Genomic DNA, 20,305 nt, shown 5'->3' on the forward strand with positions numbered 1-20,305 from the left:
TTCCTGGAATCATCACTAATTGAATATGTATGTATCATTTGCCCTGCCTTTGATATTCTCCCCAAAACAGACCTTCTATGTGCTAGCATTTCATCATCAACTTGTACTTCTTTATCCAACTTGAGGGCACGGATAGATGGTGATGAAATAGAAAATTTGGTCAGGTTTTGACCATCTTTTGTGATATCATCGCTAATTGAATATGTATGTGCTGTTTCCTCTGCATATACTATTCTCCCCCAAATAGGCCGTCTAAGAGCTAGCATTTCATCATTGACTTGTACTTCTTTATCCAGCTTGAGGGCAGAGAGATATGGTGATGAAGCAGAAAATTTGGTCAGGTTTTGACCATTTTTTGTGGTATCACCATGAATTGAACCCCTATGTACTATTTCCCCTGCATATGGAATTCTCCCCAAGGCAGACGTTCTACGTGCTAGCATTTCATCGCCAACTTGTACTTCTTTATCTGGTTTGAGGGTAGGAAGAGATGATGATGAAGTAGAAAATTTAGTCAGGTTTTGAACATCTTTCATGGTATTACCACTCATTGTCTCTGTATGTACTATTTCCCCTGCATATGAAATTCTCTCCAAGGCAGACCTGCTATGTGCTAGCATTTCGTCATTGACTTGAACTTCTTTATCCAATTTGAAGGCAGAAAGAGATGGTGATGAAGCAGAAAATTTGGTCAGGTTTTGACCATCTTTTGTGATATCATTACTAATTGAATCTGTATGTCCTGTTTCCCCTGCATATGATAGTCTTCCCAAGACAGACCTTCCATGTGCTAGCATTTCATCATTGACTTGAACTTCTTTATCCAATTTGTGGGCAGAAAAAGATGGTGACAAAACAGAAAATTTGGTCAAGTTTTGATCATTTTTTGTGATATCACCACTAATTGAATCTGCATATGCTATTTCCCCTGCATATGATAGTCTTCCCAAGACAGACCTTCCATGTGCTAGCATTTTGTCATCAACTTGAACTTCTTTATCCAATTTGTGGGCGGGAAGAGATGGTGATGAAGCAGAAAATTTGGTCAAGTTTTGACCATTTTTTGTGATATCACCACTAATTAAATCTGTATGTCCTCTTTCCCCTGCATATGATAGTCTTGCCAAGACAGACCTTCTGTGTGCTAGCATTTCGTCATCAACTTGAACTTCTTTATCCAATTTGAAGGTGGGGAGAAATGGTGATAAAGCAGAAATTTTGGTCAGGTTTTGACCATCTTTCATGGTATCACCACTAATTGAATCTCTGTGTACTGTTTCCCCTGCATATGCTATTCTCCCCAAGACAGACCTTCCACGTGCTAGCATTTCATCATTGACTTGAACTTCTTTATCCAATTTGGGGGCAGAGTGATATGGTGATGAAGCTGAAAATTTGGTGAGGTTTTGACCATCTTTTGGAACTGAACTGAACTGAACTGTGATGTCACTACTAAGTGAATCTCTGTGTACTATTTCCCTTGGATATGAAATTCTCCTCAAGATAGACCTTGTATGTGCTAGCATTTCATCATTAACTTGTACTTCTTTATCCAATTTGAGGGTGGGGAGAGGTGGTGATGAGGTACAAATTTTGGTCAGGTTTTGAACATCTTTCATGGTATTACCACTAATTGTCTCTGTATGTACTACTTCTCTTGCATACAACATTCTCCCCAGAGCAGATTCTCTACATGCTAGCATTTCATCATTGACTTGTACTTCTATATCCAACTTGAGGGCAGGGAGAAATGGTGATGAAGTAGATTTGGTCAGGTTTTGAGCATCTTCCGGGGTATCACCACTAGTTGTGTCTGTATATAATTTCCCTCCAGATGATACTCTCTGCAAAATAGACCTTGCATGTGCTAGCGTTTCATCATCAACTTGTACTTCTTTATCCAATTTGAGGGCAGAGAGAGATGGGGATAAAGTAGAAAATTTGGTCAGAACCATACCTGGTTCATCTTTACTTTCCTGCATCTCCTTTCCTTGATGTTTGGGAGACACAAAGTTTCTTCTTTCTACTCCGTCCTCTTTCTTGTTCCGGGGCAAATATTTTTCTTTGCGGGGACTAATGACAGTATCACTCGCCATTGACTCTACATGTATCACTTCCTCAGAACTTGATGATTTCTGGAAGTTTACTGGGGGAAAAGAGGACCTTGGTAGCATTGACATGCCCTCTTCTCTTATGCTGGTGTTTTCATCAAGGTGAAGAGAAGAAGATAGGGAAGCACAGGTCTCAGTTTGCATGGCATCACCTGGCTCCTGTTTATCTTCCCAAACCTTCCCTTTAGTTTTTCCCTGAAGGTCAGTTAGATTGTGTGTAAGTACAATAGGTGATTCTGCTTGTGGGGGAGGCAATTTTGTGATTCTTATCATGTACCTGTCTCCTTCTGGTGTATCAGATTTAAGATATGGTAGAGTCAGTAAAGAAGTACAGATGTTTTTCAATCTTGTAGCTAGTTCACTGTCCTCTCTCTGTACCATTTTCTTTTGCTTTTTCATTTTGCACTGTGATTCTTTGGTATCATATCTATGTGAAAGTGGTAATTCTTTTGCCTTCTGATGCACAGATATTGGAAGCACTCTGTCTTCATTATTTGTTTTGAGTCTAGCTTTGTTTTTTAACAAATAACCATCAAATGACTTAGCATCTGCTTTTGTGTTTAGATTGAGTGGATCAAAAATCTTCAGTGGTGGAAAACAGGATTGTGTTATTCTTTCTGTATCTTTCTTTTCATTTCTGCTAGTGTCTCGTCTCAGGTAAGATGGAGAAGGTAAGGAGGCACGAGTTTCCCTCAGAGCCATTCCCAGCTCACCATTGCCATCCTGCATTTCCTTCCCTTGCTCTTTGACATTCAAAGGCAGTCTGCTTCTACTGAGTAAATGTGTAAGTGGGGATGTTTGGGCTTCCACAGCTGTGATTCTGGGGCGTGTTCTATCTTTCTCATCTTTTCTTTTTACTCTGATCTCTGTCTCTTTATACAACACACGTCCGTTAGCTCTTACTGTTATATTACATGAGCTAATACCTTGACTGAAATCTACATGTCTGATTTTCCCTGTACCTGATGACTCAAGGAGCTGAAATGGTGGAGAGAATCCCGGGACTGTAGGCAAGTGTTTGTCTTCTTTGATTCCTGCATCCAGTCTTCGGTCTGATGGAGAAGGCAAGGAAGGACGAGTTTTTGTTGGAGTCACACCAGGGTCTCCTGTTCTCCCCTGCCCCTGTTCTGCGCTCTCCTCCATGCTTGGCTGCGCTTCCTTTCTTCTGCTCAGAGCATCGTGCTTGGAGACATGGAACACATGAGGCGGGGATGATGTCTTTGCTTTGAAATTTGAGCCACTGGCATGCACCGAGCCTCTCACAACTATTGCGTGTGCTCTGTCCCTTTCTGTTGGTGGTGGATATTGTTTTTCTTTCTTTCTATCAGTTGACTTTAGAGGCGCTTTCTGTACTGAAGGCCGTGAGGCTTGGATCTTGAGATGTGGCACAGAGTGCCTTAGGACTGGACCACCTTTGTCTTCTTTTATTGTGTCAGGTTGAAGATGAGCTGAAGAAGTGACAAAAGGGCAGATTTTGCTCAGAATCACAACTGTGTCCCTTCTCCCTTTCTGCTCCCGTTTCACTTGCTCCTTAATGCTCACTTGCAGTTTCTTTGCTTGGAGCATACGGAAAAGTGGGGATTTCCTTACCTTCAAAGCTAAGGACTTGGGATGCATTGGATCCCTCACAAAAATATTTGCTTTATCCTTTTCTTCTTGCATCATGTATTTTGTTCTTTTTGAATCACTTGAGATCTCACTCAGAGGTGACACTGTATATTTTAACTCCTGTGCATCTGATGACTTCCTGCGCCATAACGGTGGAAGACAGGATTTGAGAGCTCCTTGCTTCTCTTTCTTGCCTTTGTTTAATGTAAACTGAGGTAGACAAAGTCCTGTCAGGACCTCATCTAGTTCACTTTTTCTTTCCTGTGCATGTCCCAGGTTTTCTCTTCTGTTTGTTGGTTCATCTCTAGTCTGGGGGCTGTGGCTCCCAGGGTTACTGGGAACATGTGGAAGTGGGAACTCCTTTGCCTTGGAACTTGTTTCTTTGGAGTACTTCATATAATTCATATTGGCTGTTTCTCCTTGATCCTGTCCTTTCTGGGGCATAAATTCCTTTGCTGCTTGTACACTGCTTATGATACCTCTCTCAGTTGAGTCTCGATTTGCTTTTTTCACTACATCTGATGATTTCTGGTGGGGTAGTTCTGAACAAGAGTATCTTGTTACTTTAGCTCTGTCATCTGCTTCTATTATTCTTGTATTCAAGTTAAAAGAAGTGGCAGGTCTGGAAGTACAGATCAAAATCACACTTGGTTCACGAATTCTTTGTATCTTATTCTTTTGCTCTTTGACGTCCAGCTGGATTTCCTGTAAAAGTGGTGAATTCTTTTTCTTCCAAAGTAGGACTTTTTCCATATTAACTCTCTTCTCTTCTTCCTGTATTGTATGTTTTTTAGCTTTTTTAACCCTGTTTGAAACAGACTTTTCATATGCTATGTTTCCCATATCTGATGACTCCTGGAGTTTGGGCTGTAGAAAACAGGATCTTGTTTTTCTTAGCATGACTGCTTCTCCTTCCCTTCTTGTGTCCACTTCAGAGTAAGGTGGAGAAGAGCTGCAAACACAAGACTGTCTCTGAATCCCAAAATGTTTACCTTTATCTTGCCGTATCTCTTCCTCTTTTTCTTTGATGTTCAACTGCAATTCTTGGGCAACTGGAGACTGGTTCACCTCCAGAGGCATTCTTTGGGGATGCCTTACCTCTTTCAAAGCCATGTCCACTCTGTCTTCATTTTCCTGTGACATATATTTTGATCTTGCTATATTGCTTAAAATATCAGCAGCTGGCTCCTTACATGTTATCATTGCATCTGACAGTTCCTGGAAGGTCAGTGATGGAGGGCAGAACCATGATACTGTTTGTGATGCCGCTTCTTTTACTCCAGGACCCTGCTCCAGGTGAGAAGAAGATGGAATGGAGGCATGGGGCTTATTCAGAACTACATTTCCATTACTTTCATCTTCCTGCATCATTTTCTCTTGCTCTTTATTGTTCCACTGTGGTTCATTTCCATGCGGTGTGTGTTTGAAAAGTTTTTTCTTTCTTTTAAAAGTGGGCCTTTTGCAGTTCCTTTTATCTTTCACATATACTATATTGTCTCCATCTTCCCTCTTTTGCTGTGGGAAATGTTTTGATTCTATTATGTTGCTTAAACTCTCTCTATTAATTGACTCTGCAAATGACGCTTTCCTGATATTTGATGTTGCCTGGAGCTTTAGTGGTGGAAGGCAGTTCTGTGGTATTCTTGATGTATCTCTTTCTCCTTTTGTTCTTGAGTTCAAATCAAGAGGTGAGAGAGATGGTACAGAAGTAAACAAGTTTGTCAGTTTCACACCTGATATACCTTTGCCTATCTGCCCCTTGCTCTCTTGTTTTACAATTTTCAACTGCCCTGGCAATTCCTTTTCACTGAGCATGTGTGATCGTGATGGTTTCTTTGCCTTCAAGGTAATGTTGGGATTCATTGTTCCTTTCACGTTGACTCCTTTTATTCTAATCTTCCTCGGCAGTTCTGGTCTGTTGCCTGGGCCACCGTAGTCAGTGGTATTAAATACGTTTGAAAATATCAATTTCTCCAAAGTCCTTTGGGTGGGTACCATGTCTTTCTCAACTCCTTGTTTTAGGTCATTCTTCTGTCTTTTATTTTCAGGCAAAGGAGGGATATGGATAGAAAGAGAATGTGAAAAAAATCCAGGTAGACATACCTCTTTTTGTACTTTTTTTTGACATGCTTTACCTAAGTGCACCTTCTTTCTAACACTTAGCTTGGGGGAGCTAACATTTGTTATTGAATCAATTATCTGCTCCCCATCCAATAATTTCTTTCCTTTCGGCAACGAGACATTCTGATATTCTGCAGTTTCACTGGATGATTCCAAAGGTGGCCTTGTATTTTGTCTCGTCATTTGCGTTGGAGGAGCTGAGGGTACAGTCCATTCCAGGCCACACTCACGTTGAGTATTTAGTTGTTCTTTAGAAATCAAGTCTAATCCTTTTGTCCTGCTCGACACATTACCTACTTCTGATAATGCTTCCTTCGTCTGAGGCGTTAAATGTGGCAGGAGCCGGGGATTGTTTTGAGGGTAAGATATATGCTCAGAGGGAATTCTCAGGGAGGGAAATTTCTCAGAGGGAATCAGTAGGTGCTGCTGCTTTTGTTCCACACTGGGTAAGTTTTGTCCTTTTTCACTTTTTTGTGTATATCCAAAAATAACATCCATTCCTTTTAATGCTTCCTTAGCCTGTGGAGTTGAATATTCAGAATGCATCTTACTTGTGTCATCAAACTTTACTTCTTGCACTGAGATATTAGTTTGGTGGAGACCTGCTTGGGAGTGAGATGTGGACTTTTGAAGGGTCTCAGACATCCATTTCTCTTGCTGGTCTCCTTTTCCTGTAATATGTGAACCAAATCCTTCTGTACTTGGAGTATACTCCACAGTGCTAACTACTTCTTCCGATACTGTCTTTTCATATGGCATCTTACTTTGAAATAATATATCTCTTGAAGGATCAGAAGCAAGATTTGGCCAAATACATTGTACACATTCTGGTTGCTCTTCTGTTCTTGCAACAGGTAAGCCAATTCCTTCTGTATTTGAATTGTGGTGCCTTGGACTATCTACTTCCTTTGCTGCTTTCATTATTCCTGGTAATTTAATCTGAAATATATTCATCATAGAATGAGAAAGAGATGTTGGGAGAGTCTTGCATGTACCTTCCTGTTGATGTTCTTTTCTTCTTCCTGAGCACGGAGGTTGATCCACTGGAATATCTACTGTGTTTGATGCTTTCTGGACCACTGGACTCAAAACTGCTGAACTCATTTCTTTGGCTGAGATTTCTTTCTTTCGCCTTTCAAGATGGAGTTGATACAATATACAAGAGGAAATGAATTCCAGAAGATTTCCTTTCTTCTGGTTAGAACTGTTTCGCTGCTCTGTCCTCCCTTTTTCAGAACAGTTTATTTTCTGTTCATTTGATGTTAATAGAAGGTTCGTTAACTTTGGCATCTCGGTTTCCCATAGATTGACACCTGAAACAACAGGGATGCTAACACTTTCCTTCCGTGTTGCATTTCCTGCCTCTCTCACATGAAGTTCCCCACTGGGGCAAGATGTTGAATCCAGGAGACGTTCCGGAATGGGATCTGGTTTCACGTCTCCAATCTCCACTGCAGGTGTATATTGCCGGGCTTCTGCATTTGCACAAAGAAACGTCTGTCCTTTTGAACCTTGTAAGGTATCAGTTTCTCTTAAGCCATCTCTTCCCAGTTGATTTGGAATGGTATTTTCCAAATGAGGGGTTTCCGTAATGGAGTACAAAGTAGGCTCCACCAGTGTCCTTGAATTACTTCCTTCTTTCAGCAGATCCTGTTCCTTGCAAGTCTTCTCTTGAGAAGCATCTGACTCTGGAAGACACATATTCTGTCCTTTTGAACTTAAAGAAATATCTGTTTTCTCAGATATTTCCGTCCTCTGTGGAGTTGACACTGGAGATTGGGCCTTGTCTCTGTCTCCCTCCTTTACTCCCAGGGCGATGAGGCGTTGGCGTTTTGTGTGTAATCTAAGTCTTGAGATGTCAAACGTAGTGAAGCAGCTTTCTCTCTTTGGTGAAGGTTGATCAGGATGTGCTTCTCTTTTTAAATTTACTGTGTATTTGACATGGGTGGGGCTCTTCTTCAGATGCTGTCTCATCATGAATTGATATCTACATTGTGGGAAGAGGTCCAGTGAAGCAATTTGGCAATTTTCTTTTTGCTCTCTGATACAGTGTCTCTGGGTTTTCGTATTTCTGGATTTGGCACTCTTAGCAAGGGACTGTGAAAATGCTATTTGTCTTGTGTTCAGCAGTTTCTTCGGCCTTGGTGGCTTGCCTTTCTCCCTTTCCGCTTCCATCAACTCTTGAATTTGAGGTGGAATAGACCCAGGGTCACAAATAGTTTTCAGAGAGAATTCTACCTCAGTTTTATCTTGCTGGAACCCTGGCTTCTGCTTCTTGGTGTTAAACCTTGTTTCCTTTTCGTGGCTTTGAGTTCCATGCCCTGCTGTGTTATACATCAGGGAAACAAATGGTTTCCTTGCCTTCGATTTTACCCGTTCAGCAGGCACAGTGCTTTCTACACCTGCTGCTTTCGCATTAGCTTGATGGTTTAGGATTTGGGGGTAAGGAGGTGTATAGGCATAAGCAGAGTTCTGGATGTTTCCTGAGACACGTGGTTCTTGCTGTTTCTTTTGCAGAAACTCAAATGACTGGGTATATTGTGAAGGTGTTCCAGACAAGACCTGTTGTTCACACTCTTTTTCCTCCATACCTTTTGCTTTCTTTAGGGCATTTCTCTTTTCAGAAGATTCTTCATAGTTACCCGAGGTGTTAGGTGACTGCTCCATTTTTATATGTGGTGGAATAGATGGAGAAGCATCTGTAGATTTTAGGTCTGTGTTTAACACAGCTTTCTCTCTCTGTGTGTCTATCTCCCGTTCTTTGTTAATGCTTAAAGCAGCAGGACCTGCGGCATTAAGTGACTGTAAAACCACTCTGTCTTCGACTGGCAACTGCATGTGTGTTGGCTGTACAGGATTAAACCCTGATATTCTGTCTGCCTCAGTTTGGAATCTGCTTTGCCTTCTAATGTTAGAGGTATCCACTTCCAAGTAAGTGGCATTTGTACACATATCAGTCGCATTTTTACCTGAGTGCATCTCTTTCATTTTGGTTTCTATGCTGGATCTAAGTCTTGTCCTCTGTTTTGTGGCAGATTGCCTACTGATTTTAAATAGCTGTGAAATGAGTGGCTCCTTTTTTTTCATCACTGAACATTTGCGTTTCCGTATGATTTTCTCTTGCACTGTGTTTATCTGGCTTTCAGAGTCAGATAAAACAGGCATGAATAAATCGACAGGCCCCAGGAGAACTGTGGCTAAGTTTTTGTCCAGCTCTGCCTTTTTCTCTGTAACAAAATCACCTAGATTTTTGTGAAGTGTTCTATGGTTATCCAGACTGTCCCTTGCTGCTGTATCAAATGAGAGTTTATCAGTCACTAACGTGGGTGGTGGACTCTTAGCTCCCTCACTGGCATGGAATAATGTCTCTCTCGCACCTTCATCCCATTGCTTCTCTCCTGCCTTGGTCTTAGCTTTGTGGTTTTTCTCTCTATGGCTTCCGGTAAGATACCTCGTGCTATTAAGCTCCTGTAAAACTGGTACCTTCCCTGCCTCCAGAGTTACCTGCTTGGGACTCATTGTACTTTTCTTGCCTACAGCCTCTACTGCATGACTCTGGCTCTCAGGTTCAGATGAGTCAAGGCTGGAGAAACCTAAAGGCTTTAAGACTGTTCCTAGTAAGTCACTCTGACTCCTTGCCTTTTTCTTGAAAATGGGACTATCTTGTTTCCTCCTAGGATTTCCATCCCAGACACCATCACAGTGTAAGGAACCAGTCTCTGATTTCCTAGATTCTGGAAATGGGATCTTTAGATCTGCCTTGTGTTGGATTTCCTCTTGAGTGTGAAGACCTTTCTTCAGTGTTTGGACTCGAATTAAAGTCATCACGCTTTTAGAGACAGGCTTTAAAATAGTTTTTCTAATGTGTTCTTCTTGCCTCATGTTTTGTGCCGCACAAGACAGATTCCAAGTACTTCTACCTTTTGAACTATTCAGTTTAGGTTTTGATTTGCAAGGGCCAAGATTTTTTACATGTTGAGGCGTGAAATGGAAATGTTGGCTCTCATGCAGAACTGATTCTGCTGATATTTCTGGGACATTTTCCTCTTCCTTCTCATGTGGCACACTCACCCTCCCTGTGTTGCTGGATCTGCTTTGTGTATCAATCAAATTGGCCTCCCATGCTTCCCCAAGACTCAGTGATTTCTCTAGCTCTGGACAGGTGTGGTTATGTGTTTGTACTCTTGGTTGATCTGTCCCTGTTGTGGGTGTGTTATCAATTTCAATATCTATCTTATTATCCGTTGAAACAGGTGTGAGAGATGAAAATGCATCAGTTATACTTTTATGTTGTTGCCTGTCTTTTATCACAGACTTTAAATAACATTCCTGTTTCTTTTTACAGTACTGATGACCATGCTCAGTGATATTAAGCGCCTGTGAAAAAAGAGGCCTCTTTGCCTTCATGGTTATATATCTGGGACCCATAAGATCTTTCTGTTCTGGAAATTTTAGTGCTTTTTTCTGCCTTCTAGATTCAGACAAAACAGATGTTGTGGATATTGTTAGTAAATCTCTTTGCAACTCTTTATGTTTCTTGACAATAGAACCACTCACTTTCCTTCTAGAGCTTTCATTACATGAATCTCCAAGCACTGAGATCCCTGACTTGGGAAGTGGGATATTTTGATCAGCTGTGTATTCTGTTACTTTTTGAGTTTTTATGTCTTTCTCTTCTTCAGGTTGTAGGGGAGCTGGACTGGAAGCATCCAGCCTCCTTGTGGGAGTCCTAAACACTTCCTCATCAATTAAAAGACCGTTGAATATCGCTTTCCCTCTTTTTACACATGAAATCTTTTCACTTTTTCTATGCAGTATGTTTGTATATGGTGGGATGTTCTTCACCTTTTCAGTTTGAAATGGAATTATCAGAGAACAGGTAGACTCCAATATATTTTCTGAAACTAGTTTTTGTTGCTGCATGTCTTGCTCTGTAATAAGCATATTTTCATCTTTTCTACTTTCTGTATTGAATGCAACTTCCTTGCCCTCTCTTTCATTTTGCTGTCTTGACTGAGATGTGGTGCCTAAGGAGCTGCACCTTTTACACAGTCTTTTCCTGTCTTCTGGTTTTATACTGACTTCGACTGGGTCTTTCTTGGCTTTCCGTTTTTTATGTGTTTTGGTGGCAGGTGAAACAGGTGTAGGTGAAAAAGAAGTATTCATAAATATATTTGACATACTCTGAGATAACTCTTTGGCCATGTTATCAAAGGTGTAGACCAGTTCCTTTCCATGACTGGGGGCACTGGGACTAGTGGTACCAGTTGTCTTCCAAACTGATGCCATCTGGGCTTCCCCAGTTCGAGACGTAGGGATCAATGCTACATTTCTCAACCCTTTAATTTCAGATGAATCCGGCCTGGAGATACCGAAAGACTGTAGGGCTCTCCCTTGTAAATCCGTTTGTAATTCTTTCTTTCCCTCTGGACTAGAACCAGCAAGTTCCTTTGTTGGGTCTGTTTCAGACAGGACGTCACTTGATGCTTTAACAGCTAAAGATTCGCCGAGCGATTTCTCTGTCGCTGGAGATAAAATCCTTGACCTCTGTGTTTTTGTCCTTTTTGGTGCCTTCTCAGATGGAAGTGAATTCAGAATAGAGGAAGACACAGAACGCAAGACAGTTTGTGTGAAAAATGTTTGTTGTTGCAGCTCCTCCGCTATGGTTCGTGATTCTGGGATTTTCCCCCTTGCTGAATACTTCTGTTTGAGATCTGATTTCACAAAGCGAGCCTCCTTCATATGATGAGCACGGGAAGTGAGGTGCTGGAAATTCCGAGGCGCTGCTGCTCCACTGTGGCCTTTGAGTTCCTTCCTGACGTTTTCCCTCTTGGCCCTAGAATAGGGACACCCGGCTCCCCTTCCACCTGACCAGTGTCCTTGCTGTTGTATCTCAGGATGGAACCTCATCTTCCCCGGCATGTCCGTCTCTACTTTGGTTCTGTTATGCACCTTCATGTCCAGTGAAACCGACTTGGGAGAGGAAGTGGCCTTTGGCGTGGTGGCTGCCAGTGACTGACCTTGTTTCCTCACAGTTTTGAACTTGCCTTCAAATTGCCTACCACGGCTTGGCGCACCACGTTTTGTGACATTTAATGTCTTGGAAATCGGTGTCTTCTTTGCCTTCAAAGTGATACATTTGGGACTCATTTTATTTATCTTGTCTGTAAGTTCTGAGTGGTTTCTCTCTCTTTTCGACACAGGTAAAGCAAGTGTGGCTGCATCCCAGAACTCCTGCATTGTTGCCAGCAATTCTTGGGTTCCCCCTTCCTTTCTCTCTGCAGTAACATCTTCTAGCGCCCCAGAGGATTTTATCTCAATCAAAAACTCAATGATCTGTGATCGCAGGGTTTTCGAAGGGAGGGTTTTCAGACAGCCATTCCCAGGGATGTTAAATATCTGTGACATTGGTGCCTTTCTTGCCTTCATAATAACACACTTGGGACTCATTTTACTTCTTAAGGCTCTACATGTAAATGTCCTTCTCCCTTGTTTAGGTTCAGGGGGATCAGGTGTGGCAGTAGCTGAAGACTCAGGGACAGGTGCTTGTAGATATTTTTTAAACTCTGACTTTTCCTCTTTACCATGATCATCCAGTTCTCCTGTGCAGCTCTCATCACTTTGGATGTCACATTTCATTGTATCAATTACAACTTGACCGGTTAGTGATTCGTTCGACTTTAGAAGAGGAAGGTTTGAACTCGCTGACCACACTGTGCCGTTTTGTGTCTGCTGGCTTCTCTTTGGCTGTGTTGTCTGCACTGGATCTTCAGGCTGTATGTGCTGGGGGATGTCCTGTTTGGTAGAAAACAGAGTTTCCCCACATCCTTTGTTTCCTGGTTTGTGAAGCTCAAGCTCCTTCATCTGGTCTGAACAGAGTATGAAATGTTGGCTGTGCTGTGAAATTACTTTTAGTAACATCTCCTGTTCACTTTCTTCATTTTGAAGATCACCTTCTTCGGGGTCATCTGGAGTCACATTCCCTTCGTGTGGGGGTATATTTTGCTTTACTTGCTCAGAACTGAGTCTTTTTTCTTCTAACATGTCTTTTTGCCCTTCTCGGTCACTATACCTATTAATGGCAGGGATGATGTTCAGGAGGGAGTCCCTGCCGTCTGCCATTTTTGTGCTCTGACCCACCTGTCCCATTTTGGTGGTCAAGTTATATCCCAATTCTTTCCTACGATTTCGTCTAGCACCACCCTTGATATTGAGCATGTGTGAAATGGGTGGTTTCTTTGCTTTTAAAATTCCATCTTTGGGGTTCATCAGGATTTTCATGTCTGAATATTGTTTGAAGTTTCTCTTGCCTTTGGATAGAGATAAAGCAGCCATGCAGAAATCTAAAGTCACTTTCTCTTCCTTTTCAGTACCACCAGCTTGTTCCTTTTGATGGTTTGCCTCAGATGGAACACCACCTTCTCTTGCAGAAAATATTTTTTCATCAAACTTTGCTTCTCCTGATGTTGGAGGAAAAAACCTAGCATTGCTCTCTAGCTTTCTCAGTGGAAATGGATCCAATGTTGGGCATGAAGCAGAGCTCAAAATACTCTCTGCAAAATGTGTTTGTGGTTGTACCTGGATATTTATACTTCCTATTTGTTTCTGCCCCTCATCTGATTTGATAAGGTCATGATCTTCCTCCTGATATATACTGAGTATGAAGCTTTGGCCACTCTCTGGAATTGGTATATCTTGTTCCCCCGCACCCTCCTCCTTCCTGTCTTTCACACTGTTAGGTAAACTACTCATATCGATAGAAGCTGGGCAACATACTTTTCTTTCATTGGGTGATTTCTCTTGCATTTGCGTATGATCGAGTCTTGTTATCCTTTGTGTATCTGTCTCCATATTTAATCCGATGTTCATTTTGGTGTTCAGCAAAACAGGCACCCTGGAGAGAATGACAGGTGAACACACATCTCCTTTGTTTTTATTTTGCTGTAAATTCTTCATTTGAAAATTGCATTGCAATGCCTTTCTCTGCCTGCCAGGGAGCATACGCAGAGTGAATAGGTTTTGTTCTCTCATAGCTCTGTATCTATGACTCACTGTTTGCTTTCTTGACAGTTTTAGTGTGTTTTTCTGTCTTTGAGATTTAGAAATGGAGGTGTCAATGGAATCAGAAGACTGCAAGAAGGTCACTTGCAAACTTTCTGGTAATGCTGAATTTTTATCCACAGAATAAGAACCTCGTTCCCTTGTGAGGTTTCCACCAGAGGCTACACCACTCTCTGCTGGAATGTTCAAAAGTTTCACAGGTGATGAGTTCCCTGCTTCGGGAGGTAGAACCTCCAGACCCACAGGGGCTGTTAGATCATCTTCTGGTTTGTTGGTCTTCAGGAGTTCCTTAGCTTCTTGAGGACCCATCTGGACATCAGTCTGCAAAGCAACTTGTTTAAAGCATGTTTGGTGCTGTTTATCTTGCTCCTGTGTTAAACAGTGTAGGCCTGCTTCTGGTTTGGCAAGGTGAGTCTCCTTTCCTCGACATCCATTGATCCAGAGGTACTGGGTATGCTGTGGAGCCGTTATTAGCAAAGTCTTTTGCTCCTTTTCCTCTACATCTTGTCCTTTTTCTTCTCCGTCACAGAGTGCATTACTCTCATCAAAAAAATCAACATACAGTGGTCTTTCTTCAACGGCTAGACCCCGGAGCTTTGCTTGAACACGGCAGAAGCTCTTTGTCTCCCCTTGTAACCTGCTATGCACAGGACAGTAAAGGGTGTTTAGAAATTCATATTCCAGTCCATTAGCTTGGCTGATCTTTTCAAACTTGGCCTTAAAGTCAGATTCCAGTTTCTTTCTTTGATGACCTGTGATATCACACATTTGTGAAATGGACGGCTTCAATGCCTTCATAGGTACAGACTTGGAGTTCACTCTACATTCTATGTGTGAAAATCTTACTCTAGTTTTCTTCACTTTAGAATGAGATAAGACAGGCATGTGGTAATTAAAAGTCTTTGGGAACACTGCTGGTAAATCTTCGGGTCGTTCTGCCTTCATTGCTGCAAAACAGTAACCTGTTTCCCTGGTATCACTTCCATCATCCGGTACATCACTTTCTCTTGTTTGGTTTAAAGGGTCTCCAATCAGTGATTTTTCTGATGTGGGAGGAGATATCTCAGAATCATCTTCAGTGCATCTTAAATCTGTGGGTGCTATCAGGCTTTTCTCCATATTTTCAACATGAACTGGACCTGTTGTGGCCATGTGAATAGACTCTGCCATGATTTTTGCAAATGTGATTGGTTGTTGCATTTCTTTCATGGATTTGAGCTCTTTCTCCGGATCTTCATCCAATCTGAGGTTCCAGCGATCCTCAAGGACTGCTTCTGGTGAAGCTTCCTGATCCCCACTCACTTCCTCCTGCAACCGAACTGCTTCTAGTGTGTTTCCAGAGTCACTTCCTTTATTAATGATATCTAAATAGTCTTCTTCTCTTTCAGCTTCTGATGTCTCTCGTTTTAGCTCGGTATGACTGTGATTCCTTACATTTAATCTGCTGTGCATTCTAACATGGGGCAAAATAGACAGACAAGGGTCAGTAACATTCAGAAGCATATCTGCCATTGTTTTATCTTGAAGTATGTGTTTAATCATGATTTTGAAATTGCTTCTTAATCTTCTGTGACATTTTGGTGGCTTTTTTACTTTCATAATTACACATTTGAAACCAAGTACATTTGTGGTTCCTGGTATTTTTTTTCTGATTTTCTTCCTTTTCAAATTTGATAATGGAGGCGTATGCCTATGGAAAGACCCCAGGGCAACTTCAGGTAAAACTCCGTCTAAGTCCTGCTTTTCTTCTGCAATCTGAGCATCCAGGAACTTCTCAGGGCTTCCACCCAAAGGGACACCACATTCTGTTGATTCAGTTAAAACTGGCAAGCTCTCGAACATGGTGAGAGGATGCACTGGGTCTGCAGTTTCCTTGCCTGTAGCTCTGTCTGTGCTTTGCTTCAGCTCAACTTGAAATGGATCCATCATGGGGCGTGGGTTAGTCTCCATAGTCGTCTCTGTAGAGAGAGTTTGTGGGTAAACATCGAGGTCTTTATTTTGAGTGGTTTGACCTTTTGAACTACTCTGTCCTGGTTCCAGTTTGACATACGTGGGCTTCTGCTGTAGTCGTGGGCTGAGCCTGAAGCCTGGCGTTTGCTGCAAAGCTGCTTCTTGTGGAGCCTGTTCTTCCTCTCTGTTGTCTTCTTGTGGTTTTTTAACTAGACAGTTCTTCTCAAAGGAAAAATACATTTTCCTGTCATCTGGTATTTTGTCTGGCTTTACTGCTGAAAAACTGAGTCCTATTTCTGATGTATCCATCTTGGTTTTTAATCCACTCTGCATTTTCATACGAGGTGGTAAAGAAAGGGCAGTGTGAGTGGCTTCGTGAAATGCAGCAGATATTCTTTCACCTTGCATATTGTTAATGTTGCTTCTAGTGTTGCTTTCGAGTTCCTCACTTGCACTTACGTCATCTTCTTCCATCACGTGAGCTCTTAATGCATTTTTTTCCTTCTCAGTTACATCTTCTGGCCTCTCCTGAATTTCTACACCTGTTGGTTGTCCACTGCTTTTATGCTTTTCGGTTCCTAGGGGAATGAACAAGTTGACATCAGAAGACTCCAGAACAATTTCAAGATCTTTTCTGTCTGTATTCCCCCGTGAGAAGCACCTTTGCATTTCTGATATACTCGTTGGTAACTCCTCTCTGCTTGAAAGGGCAGGATTTGAATTCTCTGTACCTTGTAGGTCCTCCCATGTTTTCATGTTTCTGTCTGACTCCATCTGGGGAGAGGAAACACATTTCTGCAAAGGTTCTGATATGGCTTCTTCTAAAGGTGTCTCTTGCCTTGCCACAGGCAGGTCAGATGTTGTTTCGCTATCTGGGGCACAAGACTCTGCAATATCCATTTCCTTTGGATCTTCAAGAGACTCTCTATTCATCCAGTTTGTTTCTGTTAATGAAGGACAAGGTGCTTTCTGTTGATAAGTATTGACCATGAAAGACTGTTCTAGCTGAGATGGAATTTCTTGTGAAATGTTTTCTAGTTCTTTATTGTTTCTGCCATGCTGCTCTTCATTTTCAATACTCCCCATGGTTCCTTCTTCCTCAACAGACCCTATGTAATTAACTTTCTCTGCACATAGTGACTGATCTGGTTTAGGCAGAAAATCTCTACATTCTGTTAAACCTGGAGTGAATTTTGCTTGTCTTTTTCTGTAATACTTCCTAATATAAGGAGGGACAAGCTTGAAAGCATATGTAAAATGCAACGCTATACCTGATAAACCTTTTCTTTGATGTAACTCTTTCTTCTTAGTTTTATGTTCATATCTTAACTGGCTGCACTCTGAAGTATGACATGCTGTGGTCTGAAATACCTGTGAAGCTGGTGTTTTCTTTGACTTCTGAGGTGGATCTTTGAGGCTAAGTTCACTTTTACTGCGTGATGTTTTTCTTCTGTTTTTCTGCCTGGTCATGAGAGGCAGCGAGCCATATGCCGGAGACTGGTTTAATGTTGAGGAAGCAATTTGTTTCTGGCCCTCACTCTTAACATGCTCTAGTTGTGGCATCACTTTATCAACTGAATTTGGGCTCGGAGGTATAACCAGATGTCTGGCATCCTTTAAAATAGTGTTTTGCCCTGGGATAGAGTATTTACTCTTGTTTGACTCTTCAGACCAGACAGAATCCTGGGTCTCATATGAGTGTTTTGTATCAGACCCTAGGCCCTTGACTGAATCTTGAGTCTCAATAGACTGTGGAACTTGGACCAGATGTTGGCACCTATCCATGTCTGTGGTCTGGAAGGAGTCTTGGGTGCTGCTAGTAAGTGGTTCCCTCACCAAATCTTGAGGCAGAGCAAAGTATCTGGCCTCACTCTCAGGCTGCCTGTTGACTGATGCCTGATTGTTAAAAAATTGCTGGGCTTTACCAGTAAATTGGGCTTTGGAAAATCCTTGACTCTGAGTAGCCTTTTGTCTGGAAAAAGAAGCTTGTGCTTGGGGAGAAGGGTCCATTGTAGCAGAATGTTGATTCTGAATCAAGGGCTCTAGAGAGATTGAGTACAGAGAGGTAGTTTTATTCTCTAATGTGGCTTTGGATTTTGTAGGGCTTTGATTTCTCACATTTTCTTCCAGAAGTCTGACTTGGTCTCTAGAAAGAAACAGATGGGCAGGAGGGCATGGTGCCACATCTAGATCTTCACTTTCTATAATGATTCTCGAAGTTCTTGAAAAGTTAAAGTCAGAAGAAAATGTCCTATTTTTACTTTTGTTACTTTTCATTATGGAAAATAATTTCTTTGATGAAAACTGTATTGTTTCATGTTCATTTTTAGGGCACCTGCTACACCTTAGCAAAATTTCCTGTACTTCCGAATGAAATAGTGACAAAGATGATGAGCTAGTCCCATTTGAAGATGTCATATGACTTTCACGAAAGTGACTTACTCGAAATCTACTTTCACTGGTACTTGCCCATGGTGGTTCATCTGGTGGTGGAACGCTGTCTTCAAAGTACTCTTCATTTCCTTCAGATGTAATTGATGAAGCAACTGTTCTCTCTGAATAATTATCAACTCTGAAATATAAGAAAACAGTGAGTCAATTGTCACTGAGGACCTATTTCATATAAGAACTCTCTTTGAAATTTAAGGAAATCCAATATAGTATATGAAAACATAGTTAAATGTAGAGATAAGCTGGGAAGTCATTATCCACATTACAAAATAATTCATTACCTAGTTACATTCATTCAATAAATCAATCCACTGACAAAGTGAAGTAAGTTATTTTCATATCTAGGAGAACGAGGGATTTTTTCCCACAAAAATCTGTCCAAAAGTCTACTTTTGACTGTCTATTTTGACAAAGTTGCAGATTAAGATTATATCCTTTTACAAGGAATATCAGTTTCTGTTCTCTGTATGACAGTTTTGACAAGAATGAAAACATCCTTATGGAAATTTAAGAGGTACAACAGAACAGTGCCCAATGTCATAAACTATAGCTTTATATAAGTCCTAATTGTTTAACAGCTGTTTGTTTTTGATCAAGAGAGAAGCCTACATTTTAGGGTAATGCTTCTCAATATAATTTTGGTTAAAATAATTATCACGGAAGAGGGCGAGAGAACATGAAGATGGTTGAATGGCATCACCAATTCAATGGACATGAACTTGAGCAAACTCTGGGAGATGGTAAGGGACAGGGAGGCCTGGTGTGCTGCAGTCCATGGGGTCACTAAGAGTTGGACGCGAATTGGTGACTGAATAACAACAACTGATCACAGAGGGCTTCCCAGGTGGCTCAGAGGTAAAGAATCTACCTGCAAATGCAAGAGACTCGGGTTGGCTCCATGGGTCAGGAAGAGCCCCTGGAGAAGGAAATGGCAATCCACTCCAGGATTCTTGCCTGGAGAATTCCATGAACAGAGGAGCCTGGTGGGCTACAGTCCATAGCATTGCAAAGAGTTGGACGTGACTTAGTGACTAAAGAGCAGCAGCAAATGGTCATGGAAGTGGACCTTCCAGCATCCTTTCTACCTCAAATGATTAGGCTTGGTCTAGCAATGGGGAAACAGTGGAAACAGTGTCAGACTTTATTTTTTGGGGCTCCAAAATCACTGCAGATGGTGACGCAGCCCTGAAATTAAAAGACGCTTACTCCTTGGAAGGAAAGTTATGACCAACCTAGATAGCATATTCAAAAGCAGAGACATTACTTTACCAACAAAGGTTCGTCTAGTCAAGGCTATGGTTTTTCCTGTGGTCATGTATGGATGTGAGAGTTGGACTGTGAAGAAGGCTGAGCGCCGAAGAATTGATGCTTTTCAACTGTAGTGTTGGAGAAGACTCTTTCGAGTCCCTTGGACTGCAAGGAGATCCAACCAGTCCATTCTGAAGGAGATTAGCCCTGGGATTTCTTTGGAAGCAATGATGCTAAAGCTGAAACTCCAGTACTTTGGCCACCTTATGCGAAGAGTTGACTCATTGGAAAAGACTCTGATGCTGGGAGGGATTGGGGGCAGGAGGAGAAGGGGATGACAGAGGACGAGATGGCTGATGGCATCACTGACTCGATGGACGTGAGTCTCAGTGAACTCTGGGAGTTGGGATGGACAGGGAGGCCTGGCATGCTGCGATTCATGGGGTCGCAAAGAGTCGGACACGACTGAGTGACTGAACTGAACTGAACTGAGCAATGCTCAGACCAACAACATCAGCATCACTTTGATCAAAAATGCAAAATGATCATAAATGCAAAATGCAAAATGACCAGAAATGAAAAATCTCAGATCCCACGCTAGACTTCCTGAATCAGATGCCCTAGGTGTGGGGCCTGGAAATCTGAATTTTAACAAGCTCTCCAGGTGATTCTGATGCCCTTTTGTTTCACAGTTGTTATTGTTCAGTCGCTAAGTCGTGTCTGTTTCATCGTAAGTTTGTGTCATGGTAAGGTAC

The 20,305-nt window shown here is 41.8% G+C and overlaps 1 protein-coding gene across 1 annotated transcript in view; it reads right to left on the reverse strand.

Annotated features, from left to right (window-relative positions):
* The window catches only part of CCDC168 (coiled-coil domain containing 168), a 42,824-nt gene that overhangs the window by 7,529 nt on the left and 14,990 nt on the right, over positions 1-20,305 (reverse strand). The window contains exon 5 of the mRNA XM_061434378.1: positions 1,653-18,423. Coding sequence (XP_061290362.1) covers positions 1,653-18,423 — 16,771 coding nt within the window. The remainder of the gene's footprint in view (positions 1-1,652; positions 18,424-20,305) is intronic.

The sequence above is a fragment of the Bos javanicus genome, chromosome 12, assembly GCF_032452875.1.
Source record: "Bos javanicus breed banteng chromosome 12, ARS-OSU_banteng_1.0, whole genome shotgun sequence".
In the NCBI taxonomy this organism is placed as follows: domain Eukaryota; kingdom Metazoa; phylum Chordata; class Mammalia; order Artiodactyla; family Bovidae; genus Bos; species Bos javanicus.